Here is a 19,543-nt window from a genome sequence, read left to right on the forward strand (position 1 = left end):
ATGCATAGAGGTGTATGACATCCCCCTGACGATCAACTTTCACTAAAGTCTGTTTGTAGCAAGCAAAAAACAAAAAGAACAAGTGTAACGAGAGGGTCTTTGTGTGTCATCATCCCGTCCCATGTCGTCTCCCCCTCCCCTGCTGCCCTTCAGTCCCATATGAACACACAGATGCTATATTAGTTATAAAATTGTTGGCCGGTGGCTTGGCCTTCTCATTGGCTAGTTCTATTTTAATTATTAACCAATTTCTATTAATCTAAGTATTTCCATGTGGTCTTATCTTACTGGAGAAGGGTCCGGACCTGTTACTCCTTTAGCGGCCTACATAGCAACTCCGTCAGCCTACGTTTCCCAGAATTCTCCTCATCTCCTAGCCCTGCCTGGCCAATCAGTCAATCAGTGTTTTATTCATCAACCAATAAGAGAAACATATACGTAGAAAGACTTCTCCCATAAACAAAAATGTGACTAAATAAAATAGAACACCTAATTTTATAAGACTCCACATAGCTACCAAAAAGGATGAACATACTGTTGCTGAACTTCTAAAATACAGCATTAAAAAACAAACCAACAAACAAAAGCCAGGCATCATGATGCATGTTTGGCATTCAAGAGGCTGAAATGAGGTCAGCCTGAGAACCAATCTTAAAAAAGAAAAACTGGAATTCAAAATATAATTTATCTGAAACTGCACATACACATGTGTACACACACACACACACACACACACACACACACACACACTCTTTCAAGCATGTATAAAAAATGCCCATGAAGAACATTTGGAAAAATACACAATAACTCTTATTACTGTTACACAATGTTCACAGCCTAGGTAAGAATTAACTTTCTGCTATATGAATCTGTGTCTTTTTTCCTCTACACAAGTAACACATAAAAGTTCTGTGATGTCTTCTGTTAAATTTCCATTTTAAAGACAAATAACAAACAACACAATACTTACTACCTAGGTATTTATGGTGTGTTAGCAACTTTCTCATTTCCTATCATAACATTGATATAAGTTGAAAAAAACTCATCAACAAAAATGTACAAAACATGGTACTCAAATAAATAACACTGCATTCACAAATAGCAAACCCAGACTACACAGAAATTACACTTACAAAGGTAAGGTAGAAAGATTATAGGTTTGAGGCTAAATGGGCTACAGAGAAAGACTACTACCTAAATAAATAATCAAAATTTAAAAGAAAAACCCAGTATAATTTAAATAAATTTTAATCACATACCTAGGCATTAAGCTCCTGTTTTTTTCATAAAACATCCTTAGGTCTTGAGGACTATTAGCCTATTTAAGAAAAAGAAAAGGTTAACTTTCTAAATAGAGGGAAGCAAAATTTCCAAATGCATGATTAATATTCATATTCCTACTGTAGAAAGTGTATGAATGCTGACCCTGAGTGCCACGGAATTATCACAAATAGATTGCTGGGCACAAAAGACTTATAAAAGTTCTGAGATAATACGCAAATTCTGAGTATCTAGGTACAATATACCTTTTTTGAGGTCAGACCTTCAAAGGAGGCTGAAACAGAAGAGCAGCTTCTAGAGGTTACATGGCCTACCCAATAAGTACTTTTTTTTTTTTACTTATGATTTCCAAGGGACAAAATGAGAAAAAAAGCAAGTATTCTGACAATATTATCTCTCCCTAACAGTAGCACTCTTATAGGAAGTAGTTGAATTAGTAGAACTGCCTCTACTTGATTGCATTACTGATTTCTTTTTATACCATGCTGGATAAGGAATTTCACTCTGTTATAATTTCAGGTTAAAAATAGATAAAACTAAAAAATTACAGCATGATGACATGAACTCAAGAGATGCTGGCACATCCTCTGAAGGTCAGCCTCTTAATAGGAAAAGGAGATGAGGAAGAACAAAAATGCAATAATTAACCCCCCACCCAGAAAGTGTCAAATATAGAGGGCTGGAGATGAGTTTTCTATGACTCACCAGAACAGCCCCCACCTCATCTGGATTCCATGACCCCAAGCCAGGCTAGCAAGAAGAGCTTTGGTTACCATTCATCTCAGGGTTAGCTATCCCTGACTCTACTCCACTAGACTAGAAAACATCCAACAGACTTCAAATGCCAGTTCAACTACAAAGGGCAAGCAGATAAAAAGGAAAAATAAGCACCCTGGCTCCCCACAGCATTATCTGTAACAAAATCAAATAAATCACACAGGAGCCTAAAATCTACTGATTTCAAAGTATTCCTTATTTTATAAATCAAAGGCAACTGCAAAATTAGAAGATCCTAGAACCAAGGACATAAGGAAAAGTCAGATTACCTGAAAAGGTGGTTTTCCAACTAGGCATTGATAGATTACTGTTCCTATGCTCCATAAATCTGCCTTAGCATCATAATGTTGAGACATAATAACCTCAGGAGCCTGTTCACAAAAATTCAAGAGACAAGAATTATAGCCTTAATGGGCATACATTGATACACTGATAATGATCTGATCATATTACTAAATAAAAATGTTAACTGTGATATTACCCTGATAAAATGATATTGCCATGAACTTAGAATTATAATACAATGTTGCATGAAAAAGAAACAAATATGTCTATATATTATAATGTATACAAAGTATAGTAAGAGTATCATAGTAATAAAGAAAATATATACAAATTACAGGTCATAGGTTCCCTCAGGGTGAGAGATAAGAACATAATAAGATCAGTGGAAGGTACAAAGGGGACTTGGATTACCTGAAAATTTTTCCAAAAAAAGAGATCACAGCAAAAATAGCAAAATTTTTGTTAAGAACGGATAATAGGTACACAGACATTTTGTTACATTATCCCTCATATTTTTCTGTAATTTAAAAACTTTTGAAATAACAAAAGTCTGTAACACAAAACACAGTAATAAAAATTATCTCAAAGACAGTCAGGTGTAGAGGCACAACTTTATAATCCTAATACTTGGGAGGCTGAGGGTTCACAAGGTTGAGCAACCCTGACTCATTAAAAAAAAAAAAAAAAAGCCGGGCGGTGGTGGTGCACGCCTTTAATCCCAGCACTCGGGAGGCAGAGGCAGGTGGATCTCTGTGAGTTCGAGGCCAGGCTGGACTGACAGCCTCCAAAACAATACAGAGAAACCCTGTCTCATAAAACCAAAAAAAAACCAAAACCAAAACAAAAACCAAAAAGCAGTGGCATTTTAAGTAGCTTGTCAGTCTCATCAAGTATTGTTTTTAAAAATACCATTGCCGAGCATAGTAGCACATGTATTTGATCCCAGTACTCAGGAGGCAGATCTCTGAGTTTAAGGTCATCCTGGTCTATATAGCAAGCTCCAGGTCAGCCAAAGCTGCATAGAGACCCTGTCTCAAAATAAAATCACCCCCACAAAAAAACCAAACAATTGTTAAAGAGGTCAACTACAGTTAATGGAAAACTATTTTTCATACATAACACTTGTTCCTAGTAAATTTAATTTTTTTCCATTTTATTTGTAGATGTTTTGACTGCATATGTGTCTGTGTACCACATGTATGCAGCGCCCTCAGAGGCCAGAAAGGGGTATTGGTTCCCCTGGAACTGGAGTTATAGATGGTTGGAAACTACTGAAAGGGTACTGGGACTTGAACCTGGCCTTTTGCAGGAGCAATGGGTGCTCTTAATTGTTGTGTGTTCCCTTTTTCGGCTCCCCTAGTAAATTTCTCAATTGAGTCTTTATCCCCCCCTACCTATGGCTCAGGTGACTGAACCCAGGGTCTGTACCACCGAGCTATACTCCTAGAGAGTCAACTTTCTTTAGTAATCAAAGTTGTTTTTTTTCTTTTTCTTTTTTTGAGACATAGTCTTGATATACATAGCACAGGTTGGTCGTAACTCTTGATCCTCCTACCTCCACTTCCTAAAATGCTGGAATTATAGGCATATGTCACCAAGCCCTGCCCCTAACCTAATTCAAACTTTAAGATGTAACTTTTTTTAGAATTCTATTAAAGTGTAGAGCTTATTATATATAAGCAATAAGATTAATATTTAAAAAGTAAATCCTATTTAAAAAAAACCTAAACTTTTGATTACTAGTTCCCTTGACCTCGAAGTAGATTCTAAATATTTTGTTTTGGTTTTATGAGAGAGGGTCTTGTCTTTACCTTTTTTCTCTTAAGATTTATTTATGTATACAGTGTCCTGCTGGCAAGTATGCCTGTAGGCCAGAAGATGGCATCAGATCTCATTAAAGATGGTTGAGAGCCACCATGTGGTTGCTGGTAATTGAACTAAGGATCTCTGGAAGAGCAGCTAGAACTCTTTTTTTTTTTTTTTTTTTTTTTTTTTGGTTTTTCGAGACAAGGTTTCTCTGTGGCTTTGGAGGCTGTCCTGGAACTCACTCTGTAGACCAGGCTGGCCTCAAACTCACAGAGATCCGCCTGCCTCTGCCTCCCGAGTGCTGGGATTAAAGGCATGTGCCACCAACGCCCGGCGCAGCTAGAATTCTTAATGGATAAACCAGAGAGAGGATTTTGCTAATCCATCCAGGCTGACCTGGAATTCAAGATTATCCTACTTCAACTTCTTGAAGTTGAAGTTTACAGACAATACTCAAAATTGATTTTACATTAGAGGGTACAAACTTAGAACTTAAATGGGTACTTTTGTTTTGAGACAGAGTCTCACTGTGTCACTATGTAACCTGGGCTGGCCTGGAACTTGCCATGTAGATTAGACTGGCCTCAAACTCATAGAGATTCATCTGTTTCTTCCTCATGATAGGCATATTTCTTTCTTATAATTCTGCAGCTCTATAAGTTATTTTTAGCTTAATACTTTGCATTAGTTACTATCTTTCATAACCTACTATATATTATCAAAGGATAAAAAACTAAGATTATTTTTCGGCATTAAGTGTGGAGTTTAAAAATAAAAAAACTTCCACAATGTAGGGAATTTGTTAAGACAGACATTGTAAAAGATAAGCATATTTTATAGAGGAGGAAGTGCCCCAAAAGGCATTGTGCAAGTGTTCTGTTTTTTGTTTTTGTTAGTTTTTCAAGACAGGGTCTCTCTGTGTAGCCCTGGCTGTCCTGGAACTCGCTCAGTAGACTGTAGATCAGGCTGGCCTTGAACTCAGAGGTGTGCTTGCTTCTGTCTTCTGAGTGCTGGAATTAAAAGCATGTATCACCACTGCCCAGCTTTCTGTAAGTATTCTTAATTATTACACATTAAATATATTATAACAGTATATAAATTTATTTTCAATGAAATCTAACAGGGTGTTGCAGTTTGAATGAGAAATGTCACCATAGGCTCATATATTTCAACACCTGGTCCCCAGATGATAGTGCTGTTTGGAAAGGCTATCACACTTTTATGATAGGGAGCCTTGCTAGAGGAAGTATGTCACTAAAGGTGGGCTCTGAGGGATTACAGCTTCACCCTACTTTTTGTTCTCCCTAACTTAATTGTCTTCCTGTTTGTGGACATAATGTGATCAGCTAGCTTCAGCTGCCTGTGGCCATGTTTGTCTTGCCATTATGGACTCCTGTCCCTCTGGAGCCATAGCCAAAATAAAATAAATTCTTCCTCCTATAAGTTGCTTTTGCTCATGGTATTCTATCACAGCAACTACAAACTAACCAATACTTAGCGATTTCTATCATAACTGATCTTTTTTTTTTAAGATTTATTTATTTATCACCCATACAGTGTTCTGTCTACATGCCAGAAGAGGGCACTAGACTGAGTTGTAGATGGTTGTAAGCCACCATGTGGTTGCTAGGAGTTGAATTCAGGACCCCTGGAAGAGCCGTAGGTGCTCTTAACCTCTGAGCCATCTCTCCAGCCCCCCATAACTGATCTTAAAAAGTAAAAACAGGGCCTGGCATGGGGGCACACACCTTTAGGAGACAGAGACAGGTGGATCTTTGTGGACTCAAGAGCAGTCCTACAAAATTCTAGGACAGCCATAGCTACACTGTGGGCCCCTATTTCTCTCTCTCTCTCTCTCTCTCTCTCTCTCTCTCTCTCTCTCTCTCTCTCTCTCTCTCTCTCTGCACACACGCACGCACGCACGCACACACACACGCACACACACACACACACACACACACACACCAAAACCCAACCAAATAAATAAATACAAAAAAAGGGGACTGGAGAGATAGAGAGATGGCTCAGCAGTTAAGAGCACTGGCTGCTCTTCCAAAGTATCCAGGTACAATTCCCAGCACACATATGGCTTACAATTGTCTATAACTCCAGTTCTAGAGCATCTGATACTGTCTTTTGGCATCCTCAGGCACTACATTCATGTGGCGCACAGACATATGTGCTGGAAAAATACTCATCCACATAAAATAATAAAAAACTTTAAAAGACTCAAAAACCAAAATCAAATGTGGAACAACTTCTAATTCCACCAAGGTAAAGCAAGGTCTCCATGTGATTAAATTATTGTTAACATAATTAACAACAACAATATACAAAAGTTCTTCTTACTCACCATGTACATTGGAGATCCACACAGTGTTGCTGCCATTGTGTTACTATGTAGATAACGTGCAAAACCAAAATCAGCTGTTCCACAAAATTAAAAAAAAGACCAAATGATACTTTACTCACACTTTATAAATATTATAATTCTGTAAGACACATAAGGTACAAAGGATCTGTGAAAAATAAAGTGTTTATCGAAAAAGTTTGTACACAACTGAAAACAAGTAGCTGGGCTGGAGAAATGACTCAGAGGTTAAGAGTGCTGACTGCTCTTCTAGAGGTCCTGAGTTCAATTCCCAGCAACCACATGGCTCACAAGCATCTGTTATGAGATCTGTGCCCTCTTCTGCCTGTATATATAAGAAATAAAATCTTAAAAAAAGAAAACAAGTAGCTATCTCAATTTAAAGAAGTTAAAGATAGTAGCAACAGTCAACTATGTGAGTCACTACTGTACCAGCTATTTAACCAAGGATCCTTAGTCTCTGCAATACCACACTTACAATTTTAATTCTCTTCACCAATGCCTTCAAACACTACTTTAAGTACTAAAAGCACCATCACAGGCTGAGTGAGGCCCTTTGGACGTCTGAGTCATGTTAGTGACTGCCTGCTTGTAAGCATACTGTATTAGCTCCTCTCCCAGAAAAGCAGGCTTAGCATCTGGCCCTTCTTAGATTTAGGAAAAAGACTAGCATATCTAAACAGATTTCAATGAACCCTGTTACAATTTCTAAACAGTATCCATAAAATCCACTAGTCTAATAAATCTGAACTAAAATGATCTAAAAGAAGTCTGGAAATGTCCTTTTCATGAAGCAATTTATAGCTATTTACCTATTTTGATACGAATACCACTGACATTTGACTTCCTTCGATTGGCGTAAGACAACAAGATATTCTGTGGTTTGAGATCCCTGTGGATTATTCCTTTACTATGCAGGATTCGCATGGCTGCTGCAATCTGATGAAGAAACACTCTGATAGTATCTTCACTGAGAGTTCCTTTAGCTGGTAGAAAAGGAGTCACACAAATATTAAACACACAAAATCTTTCATTCCACTAAAGAATTCAGCTATTAAGGAGGCTATAAAATAAATAAGAAACTGGGATTCACATGCATTCCTTTTGTTAATTCAACAACCAAAATCTATGAAGACATAACAGACTTCTCAAAAAATGGTAACTGATCTGTTAAAGAGAACTGATTTGCAATTTTTGTTTTTGATGTTGTGTCTTTTTCTTTCCCATTTTACTAGTCAAGGTTCTTATAGTACAGCTCTGAACACAAGTGGTGCTCAACAAATGCAATGTCCTTTATAGATCAAAAAATAAGTTCCCACCATGCACTGGTGGCGCAAGCCTTTAATCCCAGCACTCAGGAGGTAGAGGCAGGCAGATCTCTGTGAGTTTGAGGCCAGCCTGGTCTACAGAGGGAGTTCCAGAACAACCTGTTACAGAGAAACCCTGTCTCAAAAAGCAACAACAACAACAACAACAAAGTAAGTTCATGCCCAGGAAAAAATGTTCAAGTTCAGTACCAAGCAAGTCATGGACAGAAACTAAAGACAAATGAAACCCTGTGGTGATAAATTTATGATTTATTAAAGCCAATGGATATCAAAATAGCAAAGTAGCCATACTAGCTAGCCATGGAAGCCAGACAGTGGTGGCACACACCTTTAATCCCAGAAGTCAGGATTAAGAGGTAGATGGATCTCTTGTTAGTTCAAGGCCACACTGGACTACATGAAATTGATATAGTCCTAAAAGAAACAGCTCACACAAAAGTGATCTTAGCACCTGGGATCACACACCTTTAATCCCAGCACTAGGGAAGTGGAAACTTGGGAGTGATATAGTTGGGCAGAGAAAAGAATAAAAGGCAGGAGGAGACAGGAATTGAGAGCTTTTGTCTCTGAGGATTTATGGAGACAGGATTGCCATTTCAGCTTGGCAGAGGTAAGATCTACTGGCTTGGCTGCTTTGCTTCTCTGATCTTCAGCTTGAAGCCTGAACCCCAAAATCTGTTTCTAGGTCTTTTATTATTCGTGTTACAAAACCCTTGTGTGGAATCTACTGTCAGGGAGCTCTCTGTAGTACTGTTTCTTTCCCCCTCTCTCTTATAACCACAGTACTCCTGACCACATAGGATCTCTCAGGAGTGAAGAGACCGTTAAGCAGTCATGTTTCCACTTCTATAATCATTATTCAGTAACTATCACAGCATTTGGAGAGGCTATCGGCTAATAACATGGTGTGGGGCTTCTAAAATTCCAGCTCCTGCCCTATGTGTGACTCTGGAAGATGATCCCTACTGTCTATAAATTTGATGAGACTGACTTCATGAAGTAGTTGTGATAATACAAAACAATATACTTAGTACTTGAAACTTCAAAAGGGCCTATCATATAATGTACTACACTCAAATATAGTTAAGTATGCAAATATAAATTTTCTATAGTAATGAATCTAAATTTCATAAGTGCAATCTCTTGATTCTACATGAGAGATTTAAATCCTTCAAGATGGGCTGGAGAGATGGCTCGAAGTTAAGAGTGCTTCCTGTACCAAGTTTAGTTCCCAGCAGTCACATCATGTGACCGAAAACTACCTCTAACTCCAGTTCCAGGACCATCCAGTGAGCTCTTCTGGCCCCCGCAGGCAGCTGCACATAAGGGACATACATTCATACATACACACACATACACATTAAATATTTAAATCCTTTGTGAGCATATCCATACATTCCATAGCATTTTCAAATGTGTAACAAGGTAAAAATAACACTAATACCTGTAGCAAGCTAAATGCTATAGTTTTAAAATTACTTTCATAACATGTTAAGTGACACTTCATAGTTTAAAATCACTTTAATAACTTTATGTCCTTAGCCGGGTGTTGGTGGCGCACGCCTTTAATCCCAGCACTCGGGAGGCAGAGGCAGGCGGGTCTCTGTGAGTTCGAGGCCAGCCTGGTCTGCAGAGTGAGTTCCAAGACAGCCTCCAAAACAATACAGAAAAACCCTGTCTCGAAAAACCAAAAATAAATAAATAAATAAATAACTTTATGTCCTTAAAATCAATGAACAAAGTCAATCTCCATGGTTTAAAAACTTCCAAATTATTTTCCTATCAGGGCTGTTTTTATCTTCTCTATGGCTCTTTTTTTCTGACACACCCTCCCCTCATTTTTTTTTTTTTGAGACAGGTTCTCTCTACACAGCCCTGACTGTCCTGGTATTCATTATGTAAGACCAGGCTGGCCTTGATCCACCTGCCTTTGCCTCCCAGTACTGGGATGGAAGTGTGCACCACCTCAACCAGTCTGTAAAAAAATTTCAAAGCACTCTAAATACATAAAGTGAAATCTCCTATATTATGAACACTAAAGAATTCCAAGTAGTGCCTGGTGTTCTGGCACACACCTTTGATACCAACACTGATAAGATAGAGACAAGTAGATACCTTCAAATTTGAGGCCATCCTGGTATAGAAATACATGATGCCCTGTCTGAAAACCAACAAGAATTTGAAGTCCTTAGCTAGGCACAGTAGCAGACACCTAGAATCCAAGCACTCAGGAATAGAAACACAAGGAACATGAGTTCAAGCCCAATCTCATCTAATTGTTAGTTCAAGGCCAGTCTAAGTTACATGCAACTCTTTAAAAAAATCTGATCCAAGCAAACAGAGGTGAGTGAATCTCTGTGACTTCAAGACTAGCCTTGTCTACACAGTGAGTTCCAGAACACCAAAAACAACAAAAATCTGGAGGCTAGGGGAAGGAAACATGGTTCAACAGTTAAGAGCACTCACTGGTTATTCTTCTAGAGGTCTCAGGTTTGATCCCTAGGTCCTACATGGTGGATTACAGTCATCTGTTAACTCCAGTCCCAGGGAATCCAACATCCTCTCCTGGCCTCTGGAGGTACTGCATGCACATGGTAAACAAACATGTGCAGACAAAACAACTCATTCATACAAAGTAGTAGTAACAAAAATAAAATTTAAAAATCTGGAAAACAGGCTGGAGAGATTGCCCAGTGGTTAAGAGCACTGGCTTCTCTTTCTAGAAGGCCTAGGTTCAATACCCAGCACCCACATGGCAGCTCACACTTGTCTGTAACTCCAGTTCCAGAGGATCTGACACCTTCACACCAATGCACATGAAATAAAGTAAATTATATTTAAAAAATCTGGAATACTGGGGCTGGAGAGATGACTCAGCAGTTAAGAACACTGGCTGATATTCCAGAAGACCCAGGTTCAATTTCCAGCACCCACATAGCAGCTCACAACTGTTTTTAATTCCAGTTCCAGGGAACTGGACACCTTCACACAGACACACATGCAGGCAAGACACAAATACCCATAAAATAAATCTTAAAAATTTTAAAAACCTGGAATGAATACATTCTTCCACATCTCCTTTCTCATAAATGCCAAGATATGTGTTCCTTACTGTTTGTTAGTGGGTAAGTTAAATCAACGTCTAGGTTATCAGTGCTCAATCTTCCTAAACGCTGCAATCCTGTCATATGCTGTGGTGATCCCCAACAATAACATTGTTTTGTTGCTACTTTGTAACTGTAGTTTTGCTGTTATGGATTATAATATAAATACCTGATATGCAGGCTATCTGATATGTGACACATAAATGTTGCACACATTTGACGTTCAGAATTTCAAGTGTCATTTAGTATGAAAATCTACCACAAAATAATTTTGATATTTTTAATTCCTTATTACATTACTGACTTTTTGGTTTGTTTGTTTGTTTTTGGTTTTTCAAGACAGGGTTTCTCTGTATTGTTTTGGAACCTGTCCTGGAACTCCCTCTGTAGACCAGGCTGGCCTCAAACTCACAGAGATCGGCCTGCCTCTGCCTCCCGAGTGTTGGGATTAAAGGCGTGCGCCACCACCACCCAACTACATTACTGACTTTTTAAATGTTAAGAAATATCTATATAAATATATTCTTTGACTATGAATTTTTAAATTTAATGTTTGTGTGTATAGGTATTTTGGTTGCATGCATGTATGTACCACATGCAAGCCTGGTGCTAAAAGAGGCCATAAGAGGGCATCAGATGCCCTGGAACTGTAGTTACCAACTGTTGTGAGCTGCCAGGTGGATGTGGGAAATGAACCCAGGTCCTCTGGAAAAGTAGCCGGTACTCTTAACCACTGAGTCATCTCTCCTGTCCCACTGATTATGACTTTAATTTTTCAAATGTTTTTACTAGCATCTATTAAAACTTTAGATAATATTTACTATTCATTTAGTGGTGGGAAAGAAGCACACATATGGAGGTCAGCAGATGACTTAGGGGAATATGTTCTCCCCTTTCACTATGTGGAACCCTGGGTTCTAAACTCAAGTTGTCAGGCTTGGCAACAAGTAGCTTTACCCACTGGGCCATGTCTCTGGCCTCTTATTAGCATATATTAATTATAAATAATAATGATCTTTTGTATATGTACATACATATAGTTCATATTACTTCTTATTACCCTCCCACTCCTTTTCTCCTCCCACTCACTCCTCCTTCTACTTTCGTGACTTAAAAAAATGTTGTTTTGTTTTTGTTTTTTTGAGACAAGGTTTCTCTTTGTAGCCCTAGCTGTCCTTGAACTCACAGAGATTCCCCAGCCTCTGCCTCCAAAGTGCTGGGATTAAAAGTATGCTACACCACCGCCCAACTAAACAGTTATTTTTAAAGAAATGAAAGGAACTAATGGCTCAGTGATGGTAAGGCAGCTGTACTTTTTGAAGAAAAAAATTCTAGTTGATTTCTTCCCTCCTAGGGAAAGCCCCTCCTCTAAATCCCTTCCTCATTGTCAAGAGAAAAAGTTCATACTTGTGTGAGTTTAGAAAATAAAAATCAGCTGATCAGAAAAATGACTGACTACAAGTTAAACAAGCACACAAATATTTATTGAGTACTTATACACAAGTTTGGGGCAAGTTTCAGAAACACCTCTCAGAATGAAACAGACTGCTCTTTACTGAGTATTGATAGATAAACATACATTAAAGTTGCAGGGTTAGCGAGATGGTTCAGCCTGTAAAGAGAAGTGTCTATGACCAAACCTGACAACCTGACTTTCATTTTGAGACCCACAAAGTGGAAGGGGATAATCAACTTCCACAAATTATCCTCTGACTGCACATGTGCCATGGTGTGCATGCACACACGCGCGCGCGCGTGCACACACACACACACACACACACACACACACACACGTAAATGCAGTAATAAAATTACCTTGCAAATAATCTGCCAGGTCTCCACCATTGCAATACTGATAAACAGAAGAAAAAAAATAATTAATGTAAAAAAAGATACCGCTATTGTGATTAAAATAAAGTATTTTATATGCTGACAAGGTACTGCACTTCTTTAATCCCATCACTTGGAAGCAGAGATAGGCAGATCTCTGAGTTCAAGGACAGCCTGGTCTATAAGGTGAGTTCCATGTCAGCTAAGATACACATACAATGAGAACTATCTCAAAGAAAAACAACACAAAAAGAAAAAGATGGTATTTGAAGTGACCCAACAGGGAAGGGTGCCAAGTGTGACCTGAGTTGAGTCCCTCATGGATAGATGGAGAGAGCCAATGCTTGAAAGTCTTCCTATGATCTCCAAGCCAGTGCCCACCCTCTCCCCTACAGTTACACATACAATAATAAATAAATAAAATGCAATTGTCTTCCTATGATCTCCAAGCCGGTGCCCAACCTCTCCCCTATAGATACACAATAAATAATAAATAAATAAATAAAATGCAATTGTCTTCCTATGATCTCCAAGCCAGTGCCCACCCTCTCCCCTACAGATACACAATAAATAAATAAATGAAATGCAATTAATTTTTTTAGAAAGGGTCTCTACTATGTAGCTCTGGTTGTTCTACAACTCTTGCCTTATAGACCAGGCTGGTCTCAAACTCACAGAGATCCAACTATCTCTGCCTCTAATGGAATTGTAGGCATTCAATACCATGCCCAGCCAATAGAATGTAATTTAACTTTAAAAAAGAAAAAGTAATTAACATAATGACATTGATTCAAAATGAATTTAATCATTCTGTTAATTTTAATTTAAAAATCATTTGTAAAATAAAACCTAATTATAAAGTATTCAAATATCTAATTAAAACACTTAAATTTTACATTCTTTATGAAGCAGAATCTGAATCATTCAATCAACTTTATTAATACTTACTTGTCAATACTGGTAGAATACCTACCTCCATCACCAGAAAGACAGAGTTGGGCAATTCCTAGAAAATAAATATAAATATATAAAAAACTAAACATTAAATTTAAAAATGATGAGTTAATAAAAATACACTTATTTGTTTTTGAACTAACAAAATAAACTCAAAAAATTCATTAGAAAGTGAAATTAAAATTCTCAGGCAAGAGGAGTCTTTTTTTTTTTTTTAACTTCATTGCACTGCTGGGGATGGAACCCAGGACTTGGGCCACTCTAGAAAAGAACTTCTAAGCTATACCTCCAGCTCTAAACTTCTCAACACAGTGGATTAAGAGCATTGACTGCTCTTTCAGAGAACTAGGGTTCAAATCCCAGCACCCACATGGCAACTCACAACTGTCTATAACTTCAAGATCTGACACCTTCACACAGATATACATGCAGGCAACACACTAATGCACATAAAATGATAAAAATAAATAAATTATAAAAAGAAGTTAAATTCTGTTTAGAGAGTACTAAAAGATAAATCAGTTCGGGTTTTGGATAGTGAAAAGCAGTAAAATAAAAACATGCTGACTGAGCACAGTGGCATATGAAGAAAGAGCATCACAAGCTCAAGGCTTCATCAACATAGCAAGATCATGTCTCTAACCTCCATCTCCAACAAAAACCATGATATATTCACCATTTGTGAGAAGGAAGGCTTCATTTGGTATTCAGGGAAGTGCTTCCATTCCGAAAAGTTTGAGTTGGACAGCAAATGGGCTTATAGTATTTCCTATTATCACTAACAAACTGATATCTGAAACACGTTAACTAGGACAAGTAGTTTTGGGTTTTTTGTTTATTTAGGACAATCATATCAGAAAATTGTTGGCAAAATGGAGATGTCTTATTATATCACACAAAGATATGTTTAAAGAAGTAAGTAAATTAATTTGAATATTTTTACAAAATATCACACTTCTGTAGCTTCAAAGTCTGTTGAATTAGTCATTCAGAGACTAAATAGATGGCAATTTTTAGTTTGTTTAATGTAATGCTAAATCATTTTGAACTAAGCCAGTGCTGAAATAACTCAAAATGCAATACTTCACAGGTAGCAATTAACCATAAGAAGATCCAAAGTTCAAAGACAAGATTGTCCATGGAAAACAAAAGAGGGCATCACAGAAAGGGAGTAACCAATTCTAGTCAGAAAACAACTTTCCACCATCCACACTATGTCTACAACAGAGAATTAGAGAAGTTAATTATAAGAATCCAAAAAAACTTAAAGCAATTGTACAAAATAATTTTGACTGATGAACTTAATATGAACTTTGACCTGGAGGTATCTATCTCTCACAAAATACTTGCCTAGTATGCATACATGAACCATGTTCAGATGCACTGTAGAATAAAGTAAGTTCTTTCCCTCAATTTGGATGTCCATTTACAGGCCCCTTTTCATTCACCCAGATCAGAAATAAAAGTTGGCACTTCAGGTCAGGAAGTCAAGCAATCCCTTCCTAGATGTAACCTTTAACCCCAGCACTGAGTACCACAAGGTGCTGTCACAGAGCTGTTCTGCCACCTCACCAAGGGGCTGTCCACTGCAATGCTAGACCTGAATGTGAAATTATATCCATAGGAAAAGTCAGTGACTTAGGATGATTTTCTTCACTTATTTCTCAAGAGAACTAGATAAAAAGAATGGAAGTCAGTTGGGATAGCACTAGGGAAGCAGAGATAGATGGATCTCTGAGAGTTGAGGTCTACAGAGTTAGTTCCAGGACAACCAGGGCTGTTACACAGAGAAACCCTGACTTGAAATAAAAAAACAAACAAACAAACACCAAAAAGAAAAAAAGAATTAGTGCTTTCTTCCCCAGGTCACAATCACCTGTGACTCCAGCTCCAGGGGATCCTAAGACATGTTCTGGCCTCCTAAGGCACAGGCATGCACAGATGTTTACACACACACACACACACACACACACACACACACACACACACACACACAAGTAATGACAATAAAATTTAAAAAGACTTCTAAAAAACAACAAACAAGAAACAAACTTCCATGGGAATTCCAAAAAGATATTTAAATGGTTAATAAGCACAAATCACAATCTAGCCAAGAGACATTAGGAAAATATTAATTAAAACCTTAATTAGAAGTTAGGCAAGGTTATGCACCCCTGTAATTCTAGTACTTGGGAGGTAGAGGCACAAGGTCAGAAGTTCAAGGTCATCCTGAGCTAGTGAATCTGAGACCAGTCTAGCCAGTCTGAACTATTTAAGCCACTGTCTCAAAAAATTTTTTTTTTAATTCTAACTGAATTCAATCACTAGAATAACTAAAACTGCCAAATGTTAGCAAGAACGTGGAGCAGGCAGAACCTTCAAATACTTAGCAGGAGTGTGAAGCAATTCACTGGCAGTGTCTACTAGGGGATCTGTACTAACCCTACCAACGAAACATTCTGGAGAATGCCTTTGCAAGACCTATTTCAATGTGAAGGAGAAGCCGTTTGCACTTCTTCCAGCCTCTAAAAGAAGTGGGTTTTGGTGGAGAACACATGAAAGTAATATACAATGAATGAGGAACTCCTGATTTGGAAAGATAGCTTTAATAATGAACCAACAGAAGAAAGGAGGAGGAGGAGGAAGAAAGCTAGCCTAGAGATGCAGTTCTTCCTAGGATAAGCAAGGCCCCTTGGCTGGATCTCAGCACCTTGAGGGGGAAAAAAGCAACATTTTCAAACAATGTTGAGTGTGTGTATACAAGCATACCTATACTAAAAAAAGATAAACCTGGGGCTGAAGAGACAGCCCATTGATTAGTATCACTTGTTGCTCTTGCAGAGGCCATGAGTTGGGTTCCCAGCACCTACATACAGAGTTAAAAAAAAAAAACCTGTAACTCCAGTTCCAGGAGATCCAACACCCTCTTCTGACCTCCACCACCACCAGGCACACATGTGGTGTATATATGTGCAATACAAGCCACCGTACACATAAAGTAAAATAAAAAAGAGGAAGTTACATATAAGATGCACTAGAGGTTTCCTCTAAAATTAAATGAGAACAAAGTATCTCATTTTTGCTGTATATATTGTTAGACAGTTTTGTTTTTACAATAAGGGTCTATTACTTAATTTTTTTAAAGTGAGTTCCTTACAAGTTGAACAGCAGGACTAAGTGGTTCTCTGTAGTTACATGACTTGGAGCAGAAATAGAAAACAACAGTAGGATACAAAAGCAACACAAGCCTATTTACTAACAAAGATTAAAAGAAAATTTTATAGTTCCTAAAACCCAATCTTCCAGTTCCTCTGTTACATTTGCTTGTCCTGAGACAGGGTCTCTCTCTGCATAGCTCTGTCTGTCCTGGGTCTGGCTATGTAGACCAGGCTGGTCTTAAACGCCTAGAGATCCACCTACCTCTGCTTCCAGTGTTGAGATTAAAGATGCATACCACCACATCTGGCTCCACTAACTTACTTCTTTCTTTTCTTTCTTTCTTTCTTTCCTTCTTTCTTTCTTTCTTCCTTCCTTCCTTCCTTTTTGTTTTCTTACTTCTTTCTTCCTTCCTTCCCTTCCTCCCTCCTTTTTTTCTTACTTCTTTCTTTCTTTCTCCTTCTTTCTTTCTTTTATTCTTCCCTCCCTCCCTCCCTCCCTCCCTCCCTCCCTCCCTCCCTCCCTCCCTCCCTCCCTTTTTGTTTTTTTTCAAGATAGGGTTTCCTCTATGTAGCTCTGCCTGTCCTGGAACTCACTCTGTAGGTCAGGATGGCCTCAAACTCACAGAGATCTGCCTGCCTCTGTCTCCCCAGTGCTGGAATTAAAAGTGTGCACCACCACTGCCCGGCCAGGCTCTACTTAGTTTCTTAATTCATTTCCAACCTTCTGACAATTTCTATGAGCTATCTCACAGGAAAGAAGAAATATAATGCCATTCCTATAATCCTTAATGTTGTTTTCCTTGTAGTTACCTGGCACTGGACAGTCTCAGGTCTCAGAATAACTTATAGGTACAATTATACCCATTATAGTGGCAAGGTTAGTAGTGCTAATTTAACATGGGCAAGATTCTACACAAGTTTATTGTAAAAACAACACTCTAACTAGGTTTCCTTACATTTAGGGCCCACCATCTTTGGTCATTTCTGGCTGCTATAACAATCAATTATAGTCTGGTTAGCTTAGTAACAGAAATTTACTTCTCGTTATTAAGTATTTTTTCAAACTATGAGTGCCAACCACCTTTTTTTCCATTTAACTGACATATAATTTATACACATTAACATTAAATAGTCTCATTTAACCATACAGTTCAATTAATTATGACAAATGTGTGCCCTTCAGATCAAGACATGTAATTGGTCTTAATAATAAAAAAAAACCCAGACTCAAATAGTAGGGGGGAAAAGTTGAAAGATCAGAGAAGCAAAGCAGCCAGACTGCATTCTCAGGCTGTTTGTTTCAGACTGACTGCTCCTTAGACTGCTCTGAGCTCCTGTCTTTTCCTGCCTTATATTCATTCCTCTTTCCATCCAGCCATATCCCTTTCTGTCTCCACCTCCTTAGAGCTGGGATTAAAGGCGTGTCACTGAAGTGCTTGGATCACCTTTATGTGAGCTCTGTTTCTCTTTTAGACTAGATCAATTTTATGTAACCTAAGGTGGTTTTGAATTGACAGTGATCCGTCTGTCTCTGTCTTTTGATGCTGGCATTAAAGGTTTGTAGCACCACTGCCTGGCCTCTGTAGCTAACTAGTGTGGTTAGCTTTTCACTCTGATCTTCAGGCAAGTTTTATTTGTTAGATCAAAAACAAAATACCATCACTGTGTACAGAATATTATTTTCAAGTGTGTGATTTTTATTTATACTGCATTTATTTAACTATGTGAAGCTGTGTTACTGTGTCTCTCTAAAACACCTAGTGGTCCTAATAAAGAACTGAAATGGCCAATAGTGATGGGAGCAAGGACAGGAGAGGCGGACAGGCAGAGAGTATAAACAGGAGAACCAAGGACGAAGGATAGAGGAGAGAAAAGGAGAGGAGGATGAGGACGTGAGGGGCCAGCCACTCAGCCAGTCACGGAGTGAGAATGAAAGTAAGATATACAGAAATAAGAAAAGGAAAAGGAAATGGCTCAGAGGCAAAGGTAGATGGAATAATTTAAGAAAAGCTGGCTGGAAACAAGCCAAGCTACGGCCGGGTATTCATAACTAAGAATAAGCCTCCGTGTGTGGTTTACTTGAGAGCTGGGTGGTAGGCCCCCAAAAAGGACAAAAAAGTTTAAAAAAAAACTCATAATACACCACACTCCCATCACCTATTACCAACAAGTACTGTCCTGATTTTCTTCATTTTTATCGCCCTGTCTGCTGATTCTTGAAAGTCACAAAAACAGATTTTTTTTTTTAAGAATAAAGATTACACCACCTGGCTCCTTCTATCTTCTCCAGCACCATCATCTCTCATTTCTGTATTCTGCTCACAAAAGCCTTCTTAATCATCCAGCTCGATAGCTTAATAATTCTTCCTTTCTGTGGCCCTCTCAAGGGAGCTCCTTGGGATGCTTACTTGCTGTGGTGTCTCTCACCAACTCCTAGCCTAGCCTTCCCACTCCCCTATCAAATCACTTCTTCAAGGAGCCTTCCTTACCCCACCCTGGCATCCTCATGCTGTTTCCTCCAAAGCTCTGCAACAGTTCTTCACATACAGCTTTTGGAAAAAGTAGAAACTTAATGCTTAATGTGATCTTCCACACAAAACCATAAACAAGAACTACTTCTCTGCTCACCACTACACTCTGTACATCTCC

The 19,543-nt window shown here is 38.3% G+C and overlaps 1 protein-coding gene across 2 annotated transcripts in view; it reads right to left on the reverse strand.

Annotated features, from left to right (window-relative positions):
• Ulk2 (unc-51 like autophagy activating kinase 2) overlaps positions 1-19,543 on the reverse strand; it is an 83,277-nt gene that overhangs the window by 54,516 nt on the left and 9,218 nt on the right. Inside the window, exons 4-9 of one of the 2 annotated variants that reach the window (XM_040748820.1) lie at positions 13,756-13,788; positions 12,768-12,804; positions 7,333-7,506; positions 6,503-6,576; positions 2,328-2,429; positions 1,260-1,318 (exon numbers count right to left, since the gene is read on the reverse strand). In XM_040748820.1, coding sequence (XP_040604754.1) covers positions 1,260-1,318; positions 2,328-2,429; positions 6,503-6,576; positions 7,333-7,506; positions 12,768-12,804; positions 13,756-13,788 — 479 coding nt within the window. The other variant, XM_040748821.1, reaches the window with a different exon arrangement.

This window comes from Mesocricetus auratus, unplaced genomic scaffold, assembly GCF_017639785.1.
Source record: "Mesocricetus auratus isolate SY011 unplaced genomic scaffold, BCM_Maur_2.0 Super-Scaffold_100007, whole genome shotgun sequence".
In the NCBI taxonomy this organism is placed as follows: domain Eukaryota; kingdom Metazoa; phylum Chordata; class Mammalia; order Rodentia; family Cricetidae; genus Mesocricetus; species Mesocricetus auratus.